The sequence below is a fragment of the Nipponia nippon genome, unplaced genomic scaffold (genome assembly GCF_047370975.1).
Source record: "Nipponia nippon isolate SJK-2023a ecotype South Korea unplaced genomic scaffold, ASM4737097v1 scaffold_9, whole genome shotgun sequence".
NCBI classification, from domain to species: Eukaryota; Metazoa; Chordata; class Aves; order Pelecaniformes; family Threskiornithidae; genus Nipponia; species Nipponia nippon.
Genome location: NW_028262413.1, coordinates 25,177,532 through 25,201,380, shown reverse-complemented (window position 1 = coordinate 25,201,380; position 23,849 = coordinate 25,177,532). Strand labels below are relative to the sequence as shown.

Here is a 23,849-nt window from a genome sequence, read left to right as displayed (position 1 = left end):
ATCAGAGCAGCAACAAGCAACCGTGACTAAGTAGTTAATAATTTATTTTCTCTTCACTAGCAATGGGTAACTCAAGTCTTACCTCCTGCATCCATGATGACTGTTGAGAATTACCAAATCCTTCTGGCTATGGCGCACAGTAAATGCAGTAGTGCTCCACAACATCTTATTTTCAGCCCTGTGGAGGCAGGGGATATTTTGACCCCTGTTTTAGAGAGAAGGAGCTAAAGCAAAGGGGGAGATTTTAATCCTTCCTCATTTTGGATACCCAGGTCAAATAATCTCTGACCAGATTTTTCAGAACGTGGTAGGATGCAGGTGACCCTCCCACTGCTCCTCATATGGGGGGAACACCCGGTGCACCTCTGCCAGCAAGGTGTTAAGCTTTTCACCTGATGCCAGCTCTTCCAGATTCTCTTGTTAAACTTTTCTGTCTTAGGCAATTTTTCCAGCATCTCTTCAGCAATGCCTACCTTATTCTTGGTCTGCAAAAATGAGTCATCAGCCTCACTCCCATGCTTACCTCAGTCATTCATCAGAGTGAGAAGTGCTGTTTGCCTCACAGTTTATGACAGAGTAGTTCTCCAAGCTACTTAATATTTGGAGCAAACATATTTAGAGAAGGAGGGAGAGCTCTCTTTGTGTCATTTGATTTCTACAAATCATCTGAACTTGGTTAATTCTGGCCTGGATTTTGGAAGCTCATCCATGCTAGCCAAATTACACATCTCTTATTGCCTTCTCTATTTCATTATTTTCTGATCCTCTTGAAGTCTCTCTGAGAGAGCTGCTGAGCTGATGCTCCTTGCTTGCACAGGCTGTCTGCAGCACAGTCTGGGAGCTGAAATGCTGGGAAAGGATGCAGAAGCTGTTTCAATCATGCTTTAAAATGACTTGGTCCAGATTATTGCTTTTGTAAACAGCCTTCAAATTTTAATAATCAACTCAAAATTTTACAAGAGATAATTCCACTCTTAAAGATAGAGATATGCTAAATATACATTATTCCTATTTCTCCCACCAGTATAGAAATTGTGGTAAATATGCTCAAAACACCCAGCAAGTTACTCCAGACAGCATGATCCCCAATTGTCCTCTTGGGCTTTCCTGGCATATTTTTAAGGTAGAAGCAGCAGCTCCCAAACTCTCTGTTCAAGCCCACAGAAATTTTCAGGACAATCTTGATACATACCAGAGAAAGAAGGGTCAGGAGTCCACATGGAACCTATTAATCCTTTCTCATCATTATTTACCTCAGTTTAGCCCTTTTTTGTTTTAATCCCTAGATGGTATCAGCCCACCAGTCTGAAACACTGGGATGTTGATTTTAGCTTGTAGCAATCTGGCAGCTGGAATCACTCAGGCCTATGCATCGCATTGCCTGCTGCCGGCTCAGACTCATAAACATGGTCCCTGTTTATAGCTTATTTCAGCTTCACCTGTGCTACCCACTCATCACTGCCCTTACTAGCACTGCAGTTCCTATGCATCTGTGCTTTGGCAAGTGGGGTGTGCATGCTATTTTAAAGGTTTACTCCCCCAACCCTAAAGGCAGCGTTGTGTGGAGCACGTGGGAGAGCACCATACATGCAGAGCGATGGAGGGGCGGCAGCTCTGCTATGGGAGCCTGGGATCAGGGTCTCTTTTCACTGGGCGTGGCAGCTTGCCTGGAAGCACCTGGAAGTTGCTTTTCCTTTGCCATAGCACTTTCTGGCTTTTGTATACTGCTGCAACGAGCAATGGTTGTCTGTAGAGGAACAAGCAGCATTTAAAATGGCAGTGATCAAAATGAAAGGGGGTAGCAGCTGTAGCAACAGTAATTTTGGGGGCTACACAGATGGATTAGAATAATGGAGTAAAGTTGAAATCTGAAAATACGTATCTGTCTCTCCCCTCCCTCCCTTTCCCTTCTCTCCCCCAGGCCAGAGTAATCTGAGCATTTTTGCTAATTCATCAGCTGATTCAGCTCTTTGCTTGGGAATTTTCCTTGCAGATGCTAGAAGTCACCTTAAGTAAGTCAACTGTCAAATTCACTCTGATAAAAGGCTGTTTGGAAAGCAGAGGATGGAGACATTAACTCCCTTCAGGGACTGGGATTTGGGTATTTGGTTTCCTTCATGGACTGGGACTTAGGTGTTTTGGTTTGTTTGGTTGTTTTTTTTTAATTTCTTTTGACAATCTATGTGTAGAGGTTTGAAATGGAAGAGGACTTCAGAAATACAAACTGTACCTAGCAATAGCATGTTAAATTTTAATCCTCACAGCTGTGATAAACAGGGAAAGAGCATCCAGCTCATTCTTGCAATGTGCATGAAGTGTGTTGATGCTGACAGACTGTTTCTCTGGGATTTACTGTGGTTGTTGTGTAGAAGAGATGGGAGAAGCTTCTCTTCTAAAACCCCCTTTGGGTATTACCAAGGTGATCAGGCAGTTCCTTTTTTCTCCAGAATGAGTTTTATCACTTTGAAAAACAGTGGTTTTTTCTCTGACATAGGCTACATATACTGAGTGGCATAGAAGATTTTAAGTTCATTTTTACCTAGCCTGTAGGTCATGAATTTTTCCCTGATCTACTTGTTCATCTAAACCTTGAATTAGCTTCGATGGAACTGGAATTAGGTTTGGAAACAATCTGGCTTAAGTTTAAAACCTATTCAAGCCTACCAGCCCTACCTAAACCCCACCTTAGCATTCCTGGATCACATCACATCCACAGCAACCTATGCTATCAAATCGACCTTTTTGAATTTGGATACCCAGGTAGAAGCCTGAGAGCTTTTCTCCCAGATGAGCTCATCCCCACCATATTGATGCAGAAGAATTGGATACCACCGTTTTAAGGAACTTTTTATGAAATGGTGAGAAGTCAAAGACAGCCTATGGCCCAGACCTTGGTACAAAATAGCATAGATCTGCCAGGCTGTCCACTAGATGGAAGTGTTATCCGGTCCCTTCTCGGAGGATGTACAGGATTGCCCCTTGCAAGGACAGAAATGTCACAAGGACTTGAGAGGCCACAAAAACCCATCTCGAAGTCCCTTACTGTCTGCCTTCCCCTGCCACCAGCGCAGTCCACTCCAGTTTGAGCAGAGCACAGCGAGGGGGACCCACACCACACTTAAGGCACTTGTTTGCCCGCGGTTGGCAGACTGCAGGACTTTTTGTCCTGGTATTATGTTACAAGACCTGCACAGACTCAGGTAGTGACAGACTCAGGTGTGGACAGTGAGGGCAGGGAATGACAACAGTCAGTGAAAACCACACAGAAGGCAGTATTTTTTTCAGCTTTTCCTGCTACAATCATCACCTGAAATCCAAGAGAGAGGTTTTTCCCTTTTGTCTGTTTCTGCCATCCTCTCCCCAAGTATTTCTTTATTCCTGCCCTCTTTTTTTCCTTGTGTTTCAAAAGATCAAGTACTGTATAAACATTGTCTTCATTATTACAGCCACCTCTGGGAACTGCACAGTTGCTCCTTCTGTCATAACTGCCCTGTGCTCTCCTTGCATGTTCTGTGTTCGCATACTTAAATTATTTTTCCTTTTTGATAATCCTTCCAGAAAATCTCGCTCTTTGAGCAATTGCTCTTACCTTTGTCTCCTTCTTAATAATCTCCACACCCTCTTTTTCATGCGCTCTTGTCTCAGGTCCAATCATGCTTACCTTCAATTGGAAATGCCCTGAGGCTAGGGAGTATGTGTAATTATGAAAGGGACGAGTAAGTCTCATTACTCTGAAGAAGTTACAGTTAATAATGTTCTTAAGAAGCCAGGTGAATGTGTATCGACTCAATGATGTTATAGGGACAGGGAAGAATTACTATATGACATTTTTGCTTTTACAAAATCAGTCTCAAATAAAGTTTATTTTTGTCCAAAACCTGGATAAATCCATTATAATCTTATGTTGTCTTTATTCTAGAAAAAAAGAAAAAATATCTGTTTGTGGCAAGCTGCCGCATCAGATACTTTACTACAGAACACCATGTGCTGCTAAAACTGTAACTTTTTTTTTTTTTAATAACTAAATACGTGGGGGAATCATTTGGCACTTGAACATATGATTAAACCCATTTATAGTGATGCAAGACCTACTGGCTTTCAACAAAGTAGGGTGTGGAGGCATCTCTGTTCCAACACAGCTGTTGCTCACTGGTCAGGTCCTCCCACTTTCATGCTGCTCTGCTGAGCCCCATCTTTTCACCTGCATTCCCTCTGTGATGACAGGTCTTCCCAGGGAGCTGCAGCTTCCTTCTCTAAACATGCAACACCAGGGTTTGTCCTCTCTGGTGTTTGCTTTTCCACCTTCCAGTACTTTGGATTACCTGGCAGCTTCAGGGAGACCTGTCCTGGCAGCTGGGGCTCGCTGGTCTGAGGGAGACAGGAACTAGTGTTGCTCTACACGTTATCTCCAAACAGATAGCATAACAAATACAAGATAGTGGATGAGTGGGGTTTAGCTGGAATAACAGGGAAACAAAGAAGCTCTGGCACTGGCAACAAGAATGTTAACAACAGCAAAAGAGTTTTAGGAGCATGTGCAAGGTACCCAGTTACGAAAGGAAATATGTAGAACCCACCACCAGCTGTTGCATTTTGTAGATTTCCTAATTACTGCCCAAATTCTTGGGCCACCCAATTTGCACAAAAATTGTTGTCTTCTCTCTCTTTTTTCTCTTTTTTCCTTCTGTAACATCAGCATAATGAAAAGAGGGGACAGAGAGCGGAGTGGGAAATGACTGCCATGTGACATGGACAGACAACCCAGCTCCCAGGAGTGCAGAAGCTTTGAAAACATGACTTTGTCCACATGCAGAAGTCCAAAAGGTCTGACTGCATATAGCACAAGGCAGCAATTCCCCCTGTGCTGCCCAAGCAAAGTGCTGAGGATGTATTTCAAAATCTCACGGTGCTGCGCAGCTGCGGTGATCCTGCAGGAAAGCAAGCCAGGGCAGGTGAGCCCTGCTTGCCCAGCCGCTCCTGCTGATCCAGTGACAGGGAGACAGAAAACCTGCAAACAATAAGCATGCCCAGAGATATTTATATAGCCTAGGTACGGTAACAAAGCAGGGGTCATGCAGTGAAGTGTTTGAAGTGGGAATATGAGGAATGTAACCATGCAGGAGAAAGATTTATGGCAGGAGTTGAACTAAGGGCTTTGATGACAAAGTTCTAGTAAAGGAGGTTGTGGTCAGCTGCTAGTGTTTAATCTAAAGGTGACCTTTTAAAGGTTTACTGCACAGGCAAGCAGCATGAGTGAATGGCAGAAAAAAAAAACCTGAATAGAAAAGAAATTCAACCCCTCAAGTATAGATGCACAGAATCAGTCTTACTGGAAACATCATCTATCTGCCAGGAGTGGAGAAGGAGGAAAGGTCAACCTCAGCATCTGTTTCTCAAAACACTCTAGTTCCACTCATTCTTAGTTTATGTAGACTATAAATAGTTTAGTAGAGTACAGACTCTTGAAGTAGGGGAATGAGGAGGCCGTGGTATAAAGTCTCATTGAGATGTCTCCAAGGGTACCTCACAAATCTCAGCTTTCTAATTGACTTTCTTAGTTCTCACTCTCACCTCGGTTCTTCTCATCAGGAAGATTTACATTATGCTGTAATTACACTGTAACCAGAGCCTACTGCAGAACTAGGTGGAAAAGCTGGGGAAAATCATCCCTTTCTTTTGCTGTTTATTTTGTCAGTATTTGGGGATATATAGAAGTTTCAGTTCCGTCCAAGCTGCATCACTAGCATAGAAAAATCTGTAACAGTGATGTGCAGACATAGCCGTCTATAGCCAGCACATATACTCAAGGGAGCTTGGAGTTGACAAGGTATTTGCTTGTTTACAGAAACAGTAAAACCAGACTCTTCATTTTACCCCACAAATGTTTTATTTGTGTGGAGAATTTTGGCACATGTAAGTGTTTGGACCATGTAATAAATACAGCTTACATTCCCACTTTTATATTTTATTCTAACCTTGCATATAAAAGCCATGGGGTTTATATTTTTTCAATCAGTTTGTCTCCTTCTACCTCATCCTTCGGTATTTCTTTTAGAGTGACATTGGTTCCCAGGCTGAAGATGTTCATGATTCAATCTCAGCTCTTTTCTAAAGGGAATAAATGCAAGCATCTCTATGCAAATTGCAGCCTTCTGGTTGGTATCTTCTAAGTCAGCAGAAGAACTCAAGATACCTAATTACAGTTCCTGTATATGCTAGTTTGTTAAAAATACATATGAATCTTCTAAAAGTAGAAATTCTCCTGGGTTTGCCTCACCTTCCAAGACTTGAGTGGGGAATCCATTCTCCTTACTCCTTCCTACACTGCCACTTCGGTATTTCCTTCCTGTTTGCTTGTGCTGCAGCATCAGGATAACAGCGACAGCTGTGTGAGTAATTCAGTTAGGGGATATCCTGGCTTTATTCTGCTGGAAAGAAGCTGTGGAGAGCAAGATACAGAAATTATATGTGCCAGGCTCAGGATAATGCTCCCTTTCCTCTGTTTGCTCTTTCCTGTTAGGCCAACAGGCAGTAGAGCTGGCTGGCAAGAGCTGTTGATGCAAGGTCAGTTGTGAGCCTCCAGCCTGGCGTGCCTCTTTGCTAATGGCCAGAGCTCAGCTGTTGTGCACGGGGGCAGATTTGCTTATCTTAGGGGCCAGTTTGGGGTGGTGGGGCAGCAGGTTTCTACACAGTGCAAGTTGAAGAAATGAAATGTCCTGCCTGAGAGTGCCTTTGACAGGGATGTAGATAATCTGTAATCACAGTTGGGCAATTGGTAGAGAGGCCATTGCATGCTAGCAATTCTGCCTAAACAGGGGGGAAGCAGTAAAGTGGGAAATGTTATCCAGAGAGGCTGGGAATAGCTGAACCAAGCCATGGGAGACCTGATCTTCCAGTGTGATGTTGGACTGTGTCCCCCCAGGTGCATCCTTCCAACCCTGCCCTTCCATGACCCAGGGCACAGGTCTTGTGCCCACAGGAGAGGCTAGAGGGGCAGCCTGCGCCCCAGAGACCCTCTGTCTGACAAAGTCCTCTATCCCCAGATCAGTAAGTTTCCTCTAGCCTGTTCAGATACCTTTGTGCACAGCCGTTTGGTGTGAGTCTTTCAGCCAACGTTACCCAGGAAGGAATAATCCGTCTCCCAGGGCAGAGCATCTGCACTGGTTACATGCAAAGCTCTGTGAGAAGCTGTAAAACTGATGTGGTGTCTGGGGAATTGGAGCAGCAGTTAGCCTCCATGGGTAGTGCCTGTGCTGGTACTTTTCTTCTTTCTTTTGTATTTATAGAAGAGAAGAAAATATATTTAGTTCCTGTTTCTGCTGCTGCAATCCATTAACTGTCTTCCATTTCACAGCCGGGTGCTATTTTCCTCAGGGGACAGTGATGCAATAAACATGCTTTGAATAATGAAAGCTCTCTACCTCATTAATGGCTTTTTGAGTTATGCCTTTGGGGAGAGATTTTCAAAGGTACTGCACAAGATCCCATTTCTCCATCTACTTTTGACATCTTTCTCTCTTGCTGTACAGGCTCCAGGGGTGCCTGGGTCACCCAGTACAAATAACAGCAGGGTCTTGGCTTTGGCCAGCTTTCCCCTCAGATAACTGGGCTGCAGTGCCCAAGTGGGTGAATTGTTGGTGAGCACCACCTTGAGTTACTGCTTGACTGTTTACACCAGACCAAAAATGTGGTATGTAAAAAATCTTTTTATGTGGGGAATGTGTTGTGCTGTAGAGAAGGGAAAGGAGGTATTTTTCCTTCTCCAGAAAGCAGATAGTCATCCAACTACTAGAGAAGATGGGAGATAAATTGTTTGAAGGGTTCAATGAAATTAAATTTTAGTCCTGTCCCCGAAAGAAGTCACACTTTGGTTTTTTATAATACATTTATTGCTGAGAAGAGTATTGTAGAGATTAGAATAGGAAATTGTGATTTTCTTGGACCTCCTCCTAGTTGAGTGCATTGTGACAATCTGCCAAAAAGCAGTTTCAAAGCGTGTTCTCTGTACCTGGCTTATGGGTGCATGGCCCTGCGTTTGCTGGATTTACTGTATATCTGCGGCTCCCACTGACTTTAGCACTACCAAACATGCAGAGCTGGAATGGAAATTCAAAACACAAAGCACCCAGAATCCAGAGTCATTCCCAGAAATGAATATAGACTTCCATGTGAAAGGTGTTATACTTCATAGTTGCTACATGGCTATCCATATAGATATCGAGCCATATAAATAGTAGTTATCTATATGAAACATTCAAATAATCATTATGTAGTTTCATAAACCTTATCTGAAGACTGTCACACAAATGCAAAGCATACCTTTCAGCAGATCAGTTCCTTTCAGGGCATTTTTACCTGCACTTTGTATTTCATGGGTCTGACTCGCCTTTTCCACAAAAGACAAAATGTACTTACCTGCCACGCTCAAAAACAAATTTCCTATGTAGTAAGAGGGACTCTTTCATGCTCTTAGAGAAGAACAACCCCTTCCCTATATAGGTATCTTATATGAAAACAGAATGTAAAGGACATGCTGTAAAGAGCACAAGAGTTAGTGTCCAAACAGCAAAAAGTCAGTCCTGCAGTGACATTTTATTTGGGTGTGCGATGTAATAAAAGAAGGTACACTGAGTTACACAATTTCCTTTAGGCTGGTTTAGTTTTAAGTTAAATGCCATGACATATGTCAAGTTAATATGCTTTTATCTGGTTAAACTGGGAGACATGATCATGCAGACACTTAAGTAAGGAATTTTACTCATGTCAATAAGATCTTTGAAGTTATTAAAATACAGAACGGTTTGCAGAAATTGGCCTGTGGTTTGCCTAATCAGCATTGCAGTTTGAGACAGCAACTTCTGGTCAAAACTCTGCTTTCTTTGGTCCTAGCTTGAGCCTAATTTCTGACATCTCCTTATTCCTAAATACATGTTCAAATCCCAACTTGATGATTCCAGCTGTTTTATTTAATTTTTCTTAATGTTTATTTCTTTGCACTGAATTATACTGTCAAGCACTGGAACAGGCTGCCCAGGGAAGTGGTTGAGTCCCCATCCCTAGACGTATTTAAAAGACATGTAGATATGGCACTTAGGGACATGGTTTAGTGGTGGACTTGGCAGTGTTAGGTTTACGGTTGGACTCGATGATCTTAACGGTCTTTTCCAACCTAAATGATTCTATGATTCTATACTTAGAATAAGTTGTCATTTTAAAGTGTTACATAGCATTACCTAACCAGCTGGCCAAATAAAACATTTGGTTTACTCTTCTCTCCATAAGAATGTCTTCAGGAAGCAACGTGACATTACTTGCCCATCTGCAAAGGTCTACAGCAGTGGGAGTTTAATATTCAGTGCTAACAGGTAAAGATGAGGCTGATGGATTTAGAAATGTTGTGAGTGGCACTGCACTGTGCCAGGCACCATGCACGTTTGGGACAAAGAGGAGCTTTCCAGGTGACCAAAACCTGGTCCCTTGCGCTGAGCTGAGCGGGGGAAAACGGGAAGCAAGAAGAGCTTGGGAAGATGGGAAAGAAACAGAGGCTGCAAGAGCAAAACATACGAGTGAAATACTGGTAAATGTTGTACTCTTAAAAACTAATAGTATGTAATGACATAAATGACATAAAAAATGACATAAAAAATACAGCTAGTTTTAGTGAAGTGACAAATATGTGGAGCATCTTTTTTAAGTGTGACAGATCTGGGATATATATGGGATATCTGCATGGAAGGTATGCTTAGATGGAAACAGGAGAATGCTGGTTATATTCTTGGCATCGTATGCGACGTGGGTTTTCATTTATGGTAGCACTTAGACAGTGGACCTTCTCATTGTAATGGTGGGCTGTAATTACCATATAATTTGCATTCATTACCGCCTATAAGAATTGCAGGTATTCCAGTCAAGAATAGGACCATTAACATTCCTTTTATTTGTATATGTTGAATGATGTTACCCGTATAATAATGTGAATTTCTTCATGACAGGGTGATAGACGGTTGTGGTTCTTTGGATGTGGTTTCACATCAGGCTATCTCTAGCTTCCAGCTCTTCCCCTCCAACTACAAGTCTTTCTCCAGATAGGGTAATGAAAGATGTAGCTTATGCTTTGGCCAGCCTATAGTCTTTCCTGACAGAAGAAGAAAGCAAAAGTCTAATTCTATTTTTGTTCATATTTTTGCCAACAGTTTTTTTATGTGTTATTGATGGCCCACCATCATATGGGGAGCCCTAGTCAGCTACAAAAAGAAATGGGGCATGTGGTATGAAAAAGCATTCCTCTTCCCTTGAACGGTCCTAGTGGCCAGTCTGGTGGGCTGACACTGTGTATGGAGGCATCTAGTCCCACAGACATTGCTTAGGAAAAGCTGTGGCATGTCTGCTTTTATCTTTCTATGGAATTAATTATGTTTATAGCAGCAAAGAATTTGACTGCTGGGTACAAGCATGTGCTTCTGAAGTACTGTACCTCTGTTTTTTTATCAGTGTAAATGTAGTCTCATTCTTGCTTTTTAAGCAAGTCTCTCTGTAGAAGGGACCTGACTCTTGCTGTGCACCAGTAGTATCTCCAGTGAAGACAGTACAGCTATATTTGTCTATAACTAGTGTGAATAGATGCCTGCTACACAGCCTGTGAGTGTACACCCTGCACCAATGCACCCCTGCATCTGCTTTGCAGATACACAAAAGCTGCTTTGGAAAATCATTCAGACATATAAAACTGCAGTAGCTACAGAAAGTGCCCCATTAAGGTCTCGTTGTTTAAACCATTATATTTAACAAGGTGCAATTAACTTGGTGCTCTGTTTCCTTGTTTTCCTGAACCCTTCCATGGGGGCTTGGAATTGAGCAGTGAGGCATTTTACTATATTTTAATCGTGGATTTTATAACATCCAGTGAAAACACTGCCCATATCAACACATTAGAGTTATCCCTGAAAACACATTAGAGTTATCCCTAAAAAACATCCGATGTTTTTTTTAGTCACCTGGGGTTGCCTTCTTTTGGATTTTGAGTTTTGGTTCGGTTGTTTTTTTGCTGACAGGTGTTTTTAATCAGTTCTCAAAAGGCAGCATTACCTGAAGGCCAGAGCAGAGGGATACACATCAAAGGACAAAGACTAAGGTATAAGTCTATTTCCAGCCAGGTGTATGAAATAGGAACCGACTATTACAATCTTAAATCCACACAGTAATATTTCGAAGTGCTAAATCTGAGCCCTGCCTCAGTTACCAGCTGCTGACATTGACCACAATGATACATTTTGCCTTCATAAAACATTTTAATTAGGAATAATAGGAATTTAATAGGAATTCAAGTTATTAATAATTAATACAGGAATTATAGCAGATGTCAATGGAATCTGTGAATTCTCAAAATGCGTAAGTGGAAATAACCTTCTCCAAAAACCAATACCTTTCCAGTCCATAACTCATTAATTCAGCACTAAACTCACAGACTAATTCAGCTGGGTTCTGGATCACACCCAGTTTCCTTTACAATACCGCTATCAGTGAGCTGGCTGGCTGGCAGCTTTGTCCCTGCATGCTGTGGCCTATCTGTGTGCTTCTACCTCTTTCCAAAATACAGTAGCTTTGCTTCACTACCAGCCTAGGCAGCTTCACCAGCCTTCTGATTTTTCTTTATTTAAACCTGATGCTCTTGCCATTGAGGGCCCTTATATTTATATAACCAAGGAAAATAACAGTGAGCTCAGACCTACTGTGAATTATTTATTGATTAGCTTTTACATTAATGATATTAATGCCACAGTTAGGTTGAGGAGGGGCGGTGTTAAGTTTTTCCTTAATCTAATCTAAAAAATTGGCACTGAGGAATACTATGTTTAGAACAGGGTAAAATGAGTAGAGAAGGACTAAGCCATTTCTCACCTTGATGGGCTACTTAGCAGCGCAATGGCATGTGAATGCATCAGCAAGAGACGTAATTTACCCTTTGGCTTCCCTGATGTGGGGAAAATGCTCTATTGTAAATTTATGTGTCATCTGTTGAGTCACATTATGTCATTCAAAACAGATAACTTCTGGCCCAGACAGTGAGGTGCCACAGAAGTGTGCTTGCTTGGAAGCAGAGCGAAACTTTTGAAAGTGACTTTTACATGAGCTTTGTCTTGAATCGAAAGATGCACTTCCCAGAGGCTTGCTTTATATTAGGAAAACTGGCATTGCCAAGATGTTCCAGCAGTGAGGAAATCACCCGACTGCAGAAGTGCTGCCTCACTGTTTCTCCCAGATTAGCTCTTCAGCAAAAACGATGGAGGAGGAGATGCCAGCAGGATCCTGGGACACTCTGGCACATTGCAGGAGGTTGCAGAGACACTTTTCAAAGGCACCAAAGCTGCTGTGTCCCATTGGTTTTATAAGAGCATCCTCTCTGGGGCCAAAACTCTGACCCACTGATTTTACCCATGTCACATCAATTTGGAGTAATTCAACTGACTTCAGTGAAATTCCTGCTGCATGTAACAGTGCAGCTAAAAGCAGACTCCGGCTACGCCTGTCTCACTTCAGAGCTTATGAGAAGGGGGAATATATACAAACTTCTTTTCTCACACTGGTGGAAATAAGTAGAAATATTTCTTACTTGTACAGAGAAAAGCAAAACCTGTCCCTGCCAAAGTATGTACTGCATTTCTGTGTGTCTGCATAACTATATTACTCCCTGGTAGGTGACCTTTGGCATCTGGGGCCCTTTTGAGTTAACAGGAAAATGAAGATGGGGAAAAAAAAAAAAGGAAAGAGAGAGAAATAGGATTGCAATGGTCTGCTTGGTTATACTGGTACACCCCACTGTGCAGGCTCTTGTTTTGCTTCAGTTTAAACATGTGCCTAAATGATTTATCTAAAATGAAACAGGCTTGGTTTAAATCCAAATAAGGGTGTGTTTACCTCATCAAAAGAGAGTGAGTAATGGCAGCTCATTTAGTGCTCATCAATCAGATTTGCAAAGATGATTTAAAAGGGAACATTTTCAGCAGCATAAGGATAAACATGGTCCTTTACTGCAGTTCAGTTGAGAAGAGGTCAGCCACTTGGGATGACCTGGCCCTTTCTGCAGACCCACAGGAGAAGCTTCTTCAGGTGAATGAGACCAAGGAAGAAAAGTGCTGAAAAGCAAGAGGGCACAGCATGGTCTAGAGAAGCTGTAGGTGGCTCTGAGGGAGGTGCCAGGCTTGCAGTGCAAGGGGGAGGAGGAGAAAACAGGGAGATGTTGGGGGGGGGGGGGAGGGGCGGAATCCTCCCTTCCTCTCTGGTTTGTTCTCTCCTGGCAGAGTAAGGAAGTATCCTGAGCATCTGCTCCCTGCTACGCCTAGCAGATGGTGTGCCAGACATGCCAGTTATTTGGACCCTCCAGCTATTCCTCCTTCTGCAGCTCCTGGCAGTGGGCCAAGTGCTTGTCAGGCTGGATATCCAACTGCTCAGGTCAGCAATCCCCACCGTTGTTGTACGCTCCCAAATCCAGCCCAGGCATTCCATCAAATGTCCAAAGTTAAGTTTGCCTCTCTCCCAATGCTTAGACATCTTAAGAATCTGGTTTCGTGACAAACATCTCTTAATTCCTCTGCTCATTTCTTGCATGTAGACATTATCTCCAGCAGCCTTCTGCCAGGAACTCACCAAACTCTTGAAAATAAATATTTTCAAGCCACCTGAGCCTTTCAGGTTCTTATTTTGAAGCATGTTTTGTTTAAGAACAGTCATTACCATACCTTACCCAAACATGTAGCCAGTCCCAAAGTGTTCTTACTCCTAAAGTAATTTTTTTTTTCTTAAATAGAAAACAAGAGAAGGAATGGGGGACTGCTTGCCAGGGTTTCTTATGGCTCTTTCAGGGCCAGTTTAAAGATCTTTTGTTCTAATGTTTGCTATAGCTGAGCTGTACAGAAATGAGGTGGATAAAAGGAGAATGAAACAATGATGTGCTGTACCACCTTATTTTGGTACACTTGAATTAATCCAAAGTGAGATATAAAGAGAAAGCCATTTTTAAGGATTCTCATGTCTGCAGTCATCCCGATTTTAGGCACAGGTTAGGCTGGCTTTCCTTCAGCAGGGACTATCAGAAAATTCAGCTTGTTCAAAGCTGATCGTGCCTGCAGATACCTGAACATTTTGCAGTGTTGGATTAGAGTGCCTACCTGCTTAGGGGTTTGGACTCAGGTTAAATAAAATTAGCATTGCAGGGCTTTGCCTTTGCTGTGATTTTTCCACTGGGGAAAAAATTTTCTGTGGGTTAACTCCCACAAGAAGAAACACTACCCAACTTTATTTTAGTATTCAGTATGGTTCCTGTGTGATTCTACCACCTTGTGCTTAATGGTTAGCTTTCTCAGCAGGAAAAAAAGACCAACAGTCTGCCTTCTCCACCTGTTGTGTAAGGCTTATAGCACTGTAAACACACTTGGCCGTGACACCTTGAATCAGTGGGGTAACAGCTAAGCCTTTGCATTAATGGAGTTTGGGGACAGTGAACTGTGCCCAAAACGGGCAGTGGCCAGGAGGAGGCGATGGGCATGGGCCAAGCTGCGCTCATGCACTCGTTACAAGCTTTTATTATGCTGCATCATTCCTTGAACGATGATGGGAACCTTAGCTTTGACAGGCCACTCCAGTTTTCTAAAACTGTGCAGAAGTTTTTGAAATAGCTATTGTGATATTTATAATTGCTGCTGGATATTTGCCTTTAATAGGCAAAATACCAAAATGTGACACCTAGCAACAGATCTTTGTTTTAAAAATTACCTAGAAAACAAATAATTACCCAATGAAGCCACTTGCACTATGACGAGTTGATCAGCTCATCTCTATTAATCCCCAAAACTGGTCAGGTCTCACAATTCACTTGTAAGCCCAGCAGTATTCAGGATGTGAACTGAAGCTCTGTGGACTGAGAGCAAGTCATTATGTGCAGATTTCATTTTTGGAAAGGGAGGACCACTGAAGAGCAGCTAATTTGTTCAAGTCCAAAGTTGCAGAGAAAAACCTGAGCACAATGACGGCTCAGAAAGTATGCGGTGAAAGAAAACAAGCCAGTATTTATTATTAAAAATATCTTATTGATGAATCAATTGTGAACGGGTGGGATTAGCAATGCTACCTAGCAGGGGAAGACAAAAGAAAAACATAAAAGGCAACAGATTTGAGAAGAAATCCTGATACTTAAAAACATAGCATGGAGAAGAATCTGAAAGACAATGTTTTTATTTTCCTCACTTGGGTTTAAAAAAGAATCAGGATGTTTAGACTCCCTAAAAATGTTCTAGGTCACACAGAGATGGTCATGGTGGTACAGCAGCATATATCCAGTGCAAGAGTGAAGACGCCTTTACGTGAGAATTCAGCTTTATGAAAATAGGATTAAACTTTTGTTTTCACATTAATTTCAGCAGCTACTGCCATTTTAATGTGGGTATTTATCGATAAAACCACGGGGGAGGCACTGTTTTGAAGACCAACAGAGCTTAAGCAGACCAGGAGCATGAGATGGCTCTGCCACCTCAGCTGAGCGTGCCTGTGGCAGGAATTTAGGGGGTTAGGTCCAGCGATGGTCCCCTGCCATGCCCGGGGCTGCCTCTGCATCACTTAGCCCCCTGGTGGGCTTCAAGGTATTCTGAGCTGGCACAAGATTCCCACCACAGAGTTGTAGTATGGTCTGAGTTGGAAGAAGAAGATTTTCTTAATTTACACCTCATTTATGATATATTTTTCCGCCTTCCTAGCATGTTGGCTACGGCACGTTAACTCCCATGGACACCTGAGTTGAGGGATTAAAAGTAACTCAGGAAATATTACTGACTTTAAGTGACCCTCAGTGACACTCCGCCTGTCTCTTTACTCTGCTCTTCATCAGATGCACTTTCTCCCACTGAGAACACCTGTCAGAGGCACCTCTCAGTATCCAGATCCAAAACTGCACAATTTGTGATGAAGTAACTACCTGGATTTTAATGAATCCCTTTGGGGTGTAATACTAGAATTTGCCAACACAGCACATTCCTTGAAAAAAAACAGCTGGTCTCAGGTTTCGGGTAGAAGTTAGAAACAAGAGGGTAAAGCCGACACGGCAGTTGCGCCCACCAGCCATCCCTCTTCTCCATCAGTCCATGTCTGGGCCAGTGTGAAGCAAAGATGCTCTTCTGTGTCCTTAATTGCTGCCAGCCTACCAGTTCTCTTAGGAGGTAATGGGGGAGAAGCATATTTCAACAGTTTCACATGAAATGGGGTTGCCTGGAGCTTTTACAGTTCTGCAGCTGTATGCTCCAAATCTACTGAGGTCATGGTGTGTTTTGCACCAGTTGAAAACAATGTAAGATCACAGGCAGCCCCAGGTAGTGCCTAAAAGTAACAGATGTGGATTTTAAGTGAGCTTAAAATACACTATTTCAAAGAGAAAGTAGATACTTGTAAATGGACTAGTATGAATTCAGAGGAACATAAAAATCTGACACCGTACCGATGCTGACATATTGACTACAGAGTGGGTATGTGAGTATTTTCTGGCTTAGGCCAACCAGATATTTATTTGCTATTAACAAAAAAACTCCCTTGAGGAATTCTGAAAATAAAAAGCTAAAGGAATTTCACATATACACTGCAGGCTGAGGACATCGACTTGCAACTTCTTAGATCTGGGTGACTTGAGTGTCACATTGGTGTTCACAAGACAAATACATCCCTGCACATGAGGCACAGGGAGCTCCAGGCAGTGTAAGGGCCCTGAAGAAAAATTGGCTGAGGCAGTTTCTGACTAAGAGGCAGTATTCAGCCATTATACAGTTTATTAAAGGGATAAGGGTTTATATGTATCAGGACAGAGCGTGATGAACACAGGCAGAAGTTGAAAGCAGCTTGAAAAAACCCTGCAGCTGCGAGCAAATACATTGCTTTATGTTCTAGACCTTGTGGAGTGCTCAAACACGTAATTGTTTTTATTATGTTTGCATTTGCTTACCAGTTCATTACCAGTTATTTTTGACACTGGAAGAAAGTCTGAGCTGCATTTGCTGCACTCAAGGAGGGTGAAAGAGCTCTCCTGCTGATGGCGGGGTGAAGCAGTCATCTCCCCCACCAGGGTATAAAGCAGGGGCACATTCATGTTGCCTCTATGGAGCTGCGTAGGAATTACAATGGTCCAACTAAGAAAGGCATTTGGCTCTGTTCAGCCTTCATTATGTTTTAGAAATTAATTCTACCCGTGGTGGAGAAATGAGTATCCCAATTTCCATGCCTTTGCCACCATACTTGCCCAATGGTGTAACCTGTAGCAACAGCTGATCACATTTTCCTACCAGACTGGCAATACCTTTTTCAAGCAGCATGGTAAAGTTGCCCAAATATTACTGTCTGACCACTATTTATGCCAGTTGAACTTGCTGTGACATTTCCCTCCTTCTATCAGGCAGTCCGGTGGTACGTGAGCATCTTGTCCCGTGGATGTGCTTAACCTCAGGATGACGCTAGGGAGCACAGTTTTTGTTCCCTGTCAGTGGATGGAGAACTACTTGAAGCAGGAAGTGCACTGGAGATGTGAAACACTGGGAACAAATGAGATCCCGGTAGCTCTTGTGTGCAGACTTGGGGGCTGACACCAGCACTTCTCACATTAATCTTTTGATCTTTCCATTCTGCTGTGGCCTACAATACATTCTGGCAAATGGGAACCATCCAACCATATCCATGATTTTGTCCGTACTCACCTTTTTATATCCAACTGCTTCTGACGCCTCCTGACTTCCAACCGTCCTGGAAGTACTCGTTAGCAAGGAGCCAGCCGCCGAGAGTGTGTGCGTGGTGGTGCGTTTTCTGCTGCACTCTCGCTTGGGCTGCATTAGGGTTAATTTTTGGTGCCGCGGCTGGCGGATCCGGCTGTTGAAGATCATACTCAGCCTTTCCCAACGGAGGGGTTCGCGCCGCCGCCGCCCGGCAGGGGCCGCTCTCCTCCCTCGCCGCCGCCGCTGCCACCGCCCCTCGTGGTGCATACTGGGAATTGTAGTCCGTCGGGCTGCGCGCCCCGCGGGGAGGCCGTCGGCGCGAACTACCGGCCCCAGCGTGCTGCGGGGCGCCGGGCCGGCCGTTCCTTTTGAATGATTTCACTGCCGTCGGCGCTCGGGGCGAGTTTCGCAGCGGCGGCGCGGCGCTCGGGGATCCGCGGCGCAGCGCAGCGGGCCCCTCGCCCGTTGATGGCAGCCCGAGCGGGCTCTGCCATGGCCGCCCGCGGGCCGCGGCGCTGTTAGGAGCAGCAGACGGGCTGCGCGTTCGCCCTTTCGATCGCCTTCCTTGCCGGCTGGGAGCCGGCGGCCGCCCCCGCCGACATGTCGCTGGCCATGGAGGAGGAGGAGTACGCCAGGCTGGTGATGGAGTCGGAGCCCGAGTGGCTGCGGAGCGAGATCAAGCGGCTCTTCCAGGAGCTGGGCGAGACCACCCGGGAGAAGATCCAGGCGGCGGAGTACGGGCTGGCCGTGCTGGAGGAGAAGCAGCAGCTGAAGCAGCAGTACGAGGAGCTGGAGCTGGAGTACGAGACCATCCGCACCGAGATGGAGCAGCTGAAGGAGGTGAGGCGGCGGCGGGGTCCGGGCCTGAGCCTGGCCGCTGTAGGTGAGGGGTGCGAAGGCGGTTTGGGGAAGGCGGGAGCAGGAGAGGTGCGATCTTCGGAGGCCGGGGGCGGTGGGCTGAGGGGCCCCGGGGCTGCTGTGGGGCAGTCGGAGGGTCACCTCCCCTCCCTGTCCCGCAGAATTTGGAGCGGGGCGGCCAGGCCTCAGTCTTGCTCCAGGCTGTGCGGTTAAACCCTTCCTTCCCCAAAATGACAGCTCTTGGAGACGACTGCCTTTACTTTTCAGACCAGGAAAGGAAAAAAAAAAGAAAAAGAGGCTTTTCTGCCCTTGACCCCTCTCGTGTGCCAAGGGGATGTGGGAGGGGAGCAGGTCAATGCTTTTGCTTCTCTTCCCGTCCCGTTTTGTCTCAGGCTCTGGTAGCAGGTCGGCCTCGGGGCTGCAGCAAGGAGAGGAGCCTCTTGGCTGCCCCGGTGAAGCCGTGCAGCTCTGCCTCCCGGCCCGGGGCTGCTCTCTGCTCTCACCCCGCTCCTCCTCGGAGAGGGGCCCGGGCAGGCGGTGCACGGCAATGCAGAGGCTGGGGATCAGGGTGCTGACGGCGGCCGGTATGCCTCTTCGGCGGCTGTCACGTGCCAGCTTTTGTGTGGAGGGAGAAACCTTGCGTTGGCGTTAATGACTTCCTTAATGCGGACCACTACGAAAATAATATAGCGGGCTTTAGTTCACACAGCTTTGTTTTGGTGCAGCTCCTTGTTGTTGGCCTTTTTAAAATCTTTTTTTAAAGGAGACTTCAGATCACATCTATTCTGTACAGTGGAGTAAGGTTTGTGAGAAGAAATGCTGTTTTCTTAGGTCCACTGACACATAAGTTTTTCTTCTCAAGATCTTCTCCAGATCTAGAACATGGGAAAAGCAGTGCCTCAGGAAGAGTCGTGCACAGAGTGGCACTGACTTGCCAGAATATGTAGATAAGTGGTTAGCTCTCCTTATGAGACCATAGCTGATCCCCTGCCAGTCTACTAGATATTATATCCCATGGGAACTTGTTTGTCTGCCTCTACCCTTGGTTATTTTGGTGACTGCTTCTGTGCAGGCAAACCCTGTGCTGCTTTTCAACTGATTTAGGCCTTGCCTTGGTTGCAAAAGATCTGACACAGCCTAAAAGGTGAATATATGTGGATTTATTTGACCAGTGCAAATTGTATCCAGTGGGTCTTTGGTTTAGCTCATTCAGTTGGAAATAGATTTGAAGTAACATCAAAATACACTATTTCAAAGAGAAAGTAGATACTTGCAAATGGACTGGTACAAATTCAGCTGAACCAGTGAACACCCTCACTTCCTGCATCCTGTGTGTCTTTTGGTTTTGTAAATAAAGCTTTATTCTGCTTTTATGATGTTAAACAAACATAAGAAAAAGAGGTCAATTACTTTGAATTACATGGCTATAAACTTGTTAACTAAATATGCAAGCTGAACTGATGTGCCCTTATAACTTGAGACGAACACAGCAGCATACAGTGGCAGAGATGCTACCTGAAAGTCAGGGGTAGAGGCAGTCTTGAAAAGAAGGTGAGAGCGATAGAGTTGTGCTAAAGGGAAAGAAAAGTCAGTAAACCCATTTGGTAGGTGGCATGGGAAGCATGGCATCGAGAGGTGAAGGGACTGGCTCAACCTCATTCAGCAAGCCAGCGCCTCACCCATGAATGGAAGCCAGGTTGCCTCAGTCACAGGTAGCGCTTTATTCACTGGGCCGTGCTGTGTACACTTGGGCATTACATGTTTTTGCTTTCAGATGGGAAAAGGCTTGAAGACAACTTCTTTTCATTCTTTTAGGGCTGCAACACTTCAGAAGCTTGTAAAAGAGTTCTTTAAAAAATGAAAATGGCAGGATTAGCAATGATTCACTCCTTTTTGCTTTTAACATTCTGAAGGACTTGCTTTGTGTGTACGTGTCGCGTTGTAATTAAGTCAAAACCTGGGAGGCAAATAATTCTGGGAACAGCTTGAGGATTCTGCTAGTTAGCCTACACAGGGAAAAAACATTGCTCCCCTAGCTTTCTTGTGATGCTGTGGAGGACTCTGGTCTGCATTAGATCTTGTAAACCTTTAGCAGATGCATGAAGCATGCTCACAGAGGAGGAGTTTATCTTCTTTTGCTGTTTATGCAAGAAGAGCCTGGCATGTAAGACTTGCTGCACTCCAACCTAAAGGGACTCTACGTTGGGTTACCTGAGGTTGTTCTTGGGGAAGGCAGGGGATTGATGGTGGCATGTCTGACTAGAGCAGGAGTGCTTTCCATCTCTTGCTTAACTGTGACTTCATGCAGCCTTTTAAAATACAGCAGTTCTAGTCTCTGTAAACCTTGTTTTGTTCTTCTCTACTACATCTGGAGACCTCAATAGCACAAGGCCATGTTATGCTGAGTGCTGTGCAGGCACACAGCAAAGTTTCCTGTCCTGCTGGGTGCTGTAGATTTGGATATGCTTTAATTTGCTTAATGTCATGAAGCACCCTGTGTCATGGCCCTGTTCATACTGTAGGTAGATGGGCTCCGAGCATGAGAACTTTGTAATATAGTTTGTTGAAAGTACAGGCTTTTCTGCTACAGTCATCAGATCTTCCTTAGCTTTCTGGCCAGGTTCTCCTACCTGTCCCCCATCCCCAGTTGTGGCAGAATTTCATAGCCTTAACCTCCACGGGCTTATCCTTTTGGTAAGTGCAGATGGCATTCTCAGAGCTGTACCCCATTTTGTAAAGATGTCTGTGTACACCCAGTATTTGCAATTCAAGTCCTCCTCGTGAAGCTGGGGAGCTGTCCTGACCTTGCACTGGGGCTCCACACCAACCTCTTTTTAGTCAGGGTCCTTGATAAATTGTTGACTCTTCCCTGAGTTTGTCCTTTTACCTACTTGCATGCTGACTTGATCTCATGTCTTTTATGGTAATTTGTGCCACATTTCTTCAATCGTTTTCATTTGAGAGAACTAAATTTAAATACAAACTGTCTCCCCAGGTGAACTTATTGATTATCGCAAGTCCCACCTTTGATTTTGTAAAAGGGAATTGATTTCAAACTTTTATTAAACACTATAGTTAAATAACACAGTTTTCCCTAGTTCAGAGAAATAAGATACTGGCTTTCTTGTAGTGAAATACTACATCACATTGCATACATATAACTTTTATTGCTGTTTTTCCCCTCTAGGGGATGAAGCAATAAACAGTTGTTTCTGTAGGCTGTGTTCAACTAGTAGGTCATCCTGTGAGCCTTTGTCTGCGATGGCGCTAATTGTATAAATTACAGGGCTGCCTACCTGCCTGAGCCGGGATTTCTGTACATACAGGGAAGATATGTAGGATCAGCTCTTTGTGCTCTCCAGCTTACAAAAGTGATTGTCTGGGGATTCAGTTATTGACATTCCTGATGATTTGTAGGGGAATGTGGCATGGAAGGTTAGCTTGGAAAAGGGGTTATCTGCCTTGCGCAGTACTTTTGAGTTTCTTTTGAGATGTCAGTTAGATTTGTAACTTGCTATTAGCTCAGTTATGAAACTGGCTGCTGTCCAAAGCTCTGTTCTGAGTAGGTGGTTATGTTGTATTGGTGGTGGCAGCCTTGTGTTTAAATCCCTTGGAAAACATGGGCATTATATTATGAATTATTTATTTCTGTAATAATGTAAAAGTATGCAAGTAGACTGTAGCTGTCCTTAAAGTCTAAAAGCATGTGTCAGTACATCACAGTTAATGTGATGGATATGGTTGTATATTGTTTTTAAAGGGGCGGGGGGGGAGCTTACAAGGAAGAGTGGCAATAATCTGTACATGATTCTTCATTTCTCTGTAGGGTGGCAGTGGCTCTTGTTTCTGTTTTTGCTTTAAGGATCGTGTGTTGACTGTATGCCATGATGTGAATCCTCTGTAGAGGATTCCTGGGTAGACTTGGAAGCTGTCTTTGAAAGAAACATTCAAATAACACCTTGAGCTGCTTCATTTCCCATTAAGCGTAAGTGGGGTGTACTACGCAACTGAGGTGGTATGTGCCCAGGCTGTAATATTTGTGCTTACATATGTAACTTACATATGTAACAGTTAATTGGATACGTGATACTTCATCCGGACTGATTTAATGTTTTAACTGTGCACCTTCAAAACTGAAGGAGAAATCATTCCCTTTCCTGTATACCTTATATAAGTGCTTTATACCTTATAGACAGACACATAAGCAAGTTATTGAAGTAGCAGTGATTTTCCTCACTGGATTTATGTACTTTCAAAGAATTTTACCAATATGCTGCTGTGCTCATTTTGTGTGTAGGTGCATAAGGGCAAAAGGGGAAGAAATGGCTGGGCTAAAGTCACCTAACAAGCCAGTGGCAGACTGGGATTAAATCCTCTGTGCTTGTAGTTCAGTGCTGGGTTGACCAGGTCTTTCCATTTAATCATGGTAAATAATGATGTTCAGTAATAATACCTCTAAGGCCTCAGGTACACCTCTGCAGCCTCCTCCTAACAAATATTCAGGTGTAATATTGATTCCTGCTGAAAGGGAAGGACCTTAATGGCATTTGAGATTACTTCTAACCCTCCAGCACTGTTAAAGCCAAAAGGTTTACTGCATAAAATAAAGGAAATGTTTTTTAAATAGACCAGCTTAGGCGAAATTTAATTCTGGTTATACGTGTGTAAATCTAGAATAGGAAAAGTACAACTACAAGTTGATGTTGGAGAACTGATACCAGTTTTGCACATACTAATGGAAAACAGTTACAGTTCTGTGAACCTGTCTTCTGGATTTAATGGTGATTGGTACTTTGACTCTAACACCTGCCACACTTGAAATGTAAGAAGAGAACAGAATTGCTGTCTCTAGTGTAAAATCAGACAGAAGACTGTGGTTGAAGTAAGCAAAATACTCCTGTGCAAACTAAGCTTCTTATATTTTGATAAATCATAGTTGGTTTACGTTAAGAATAGAGCCACCTGTAATTTTTATCTGATGTCTGCAGCAGTATAGACCATAGAACTGTATTTTGGAAAAGGTACTTTTCTTACATATCCTTATTTTGGAGAAAATAAAGCCTGAAAAGTTAAACATTCCAGTTTTTCCTCCTGTACTAGAAATAGTAACCTGTAAGGCTTCATGTTGCCAACTTCATTTTCTTTGCCAGTGTTGCTTGAACTGCCTTTCTTAAAAATCAGAAATAATAATATTCTTAAAGTGATGATTTCAGATTATTCTCTTGTGAAATTGCTGAATTTTCTTCTTGGGCT

General features: G+C 43.7%; 1 protein-coding gene across 6 annotated transcripts in view; it reads left to right on the top strand.

The window, feature by feature from the left end:
- BICD2 (BICD cargo adaptor 2) overlaps nucleotides 1-23,849 on the top strand; it is a 136,824-nt gene that overhangs the window by 13,982 nt on the left and 98,993 nt on the right. For 5 of the 6 annotated variants that reach the window (XM_087742918.1, XM_087742919.1, XM_087742916.1 and 2 more), the window contains exon 1: nucleotides 17,426-18,578. The exons of the other annotated variant lie outside the window; for it this stretch is intronic. In XM_087742918.1, the coding sequence (XP_087599044.1) occupies nucleotides 18,339-18,578 (240 nt within the window). In that variant the 5' untranslated portion in view covers nucleotides 17,426-18,338. Of the gene's footprint in view, nucleotides 1-17,425; nucleotides 18,579-23,849 lie in introns of those variants that run through there. 6 annotated transcript variants of the gene reach the window in all.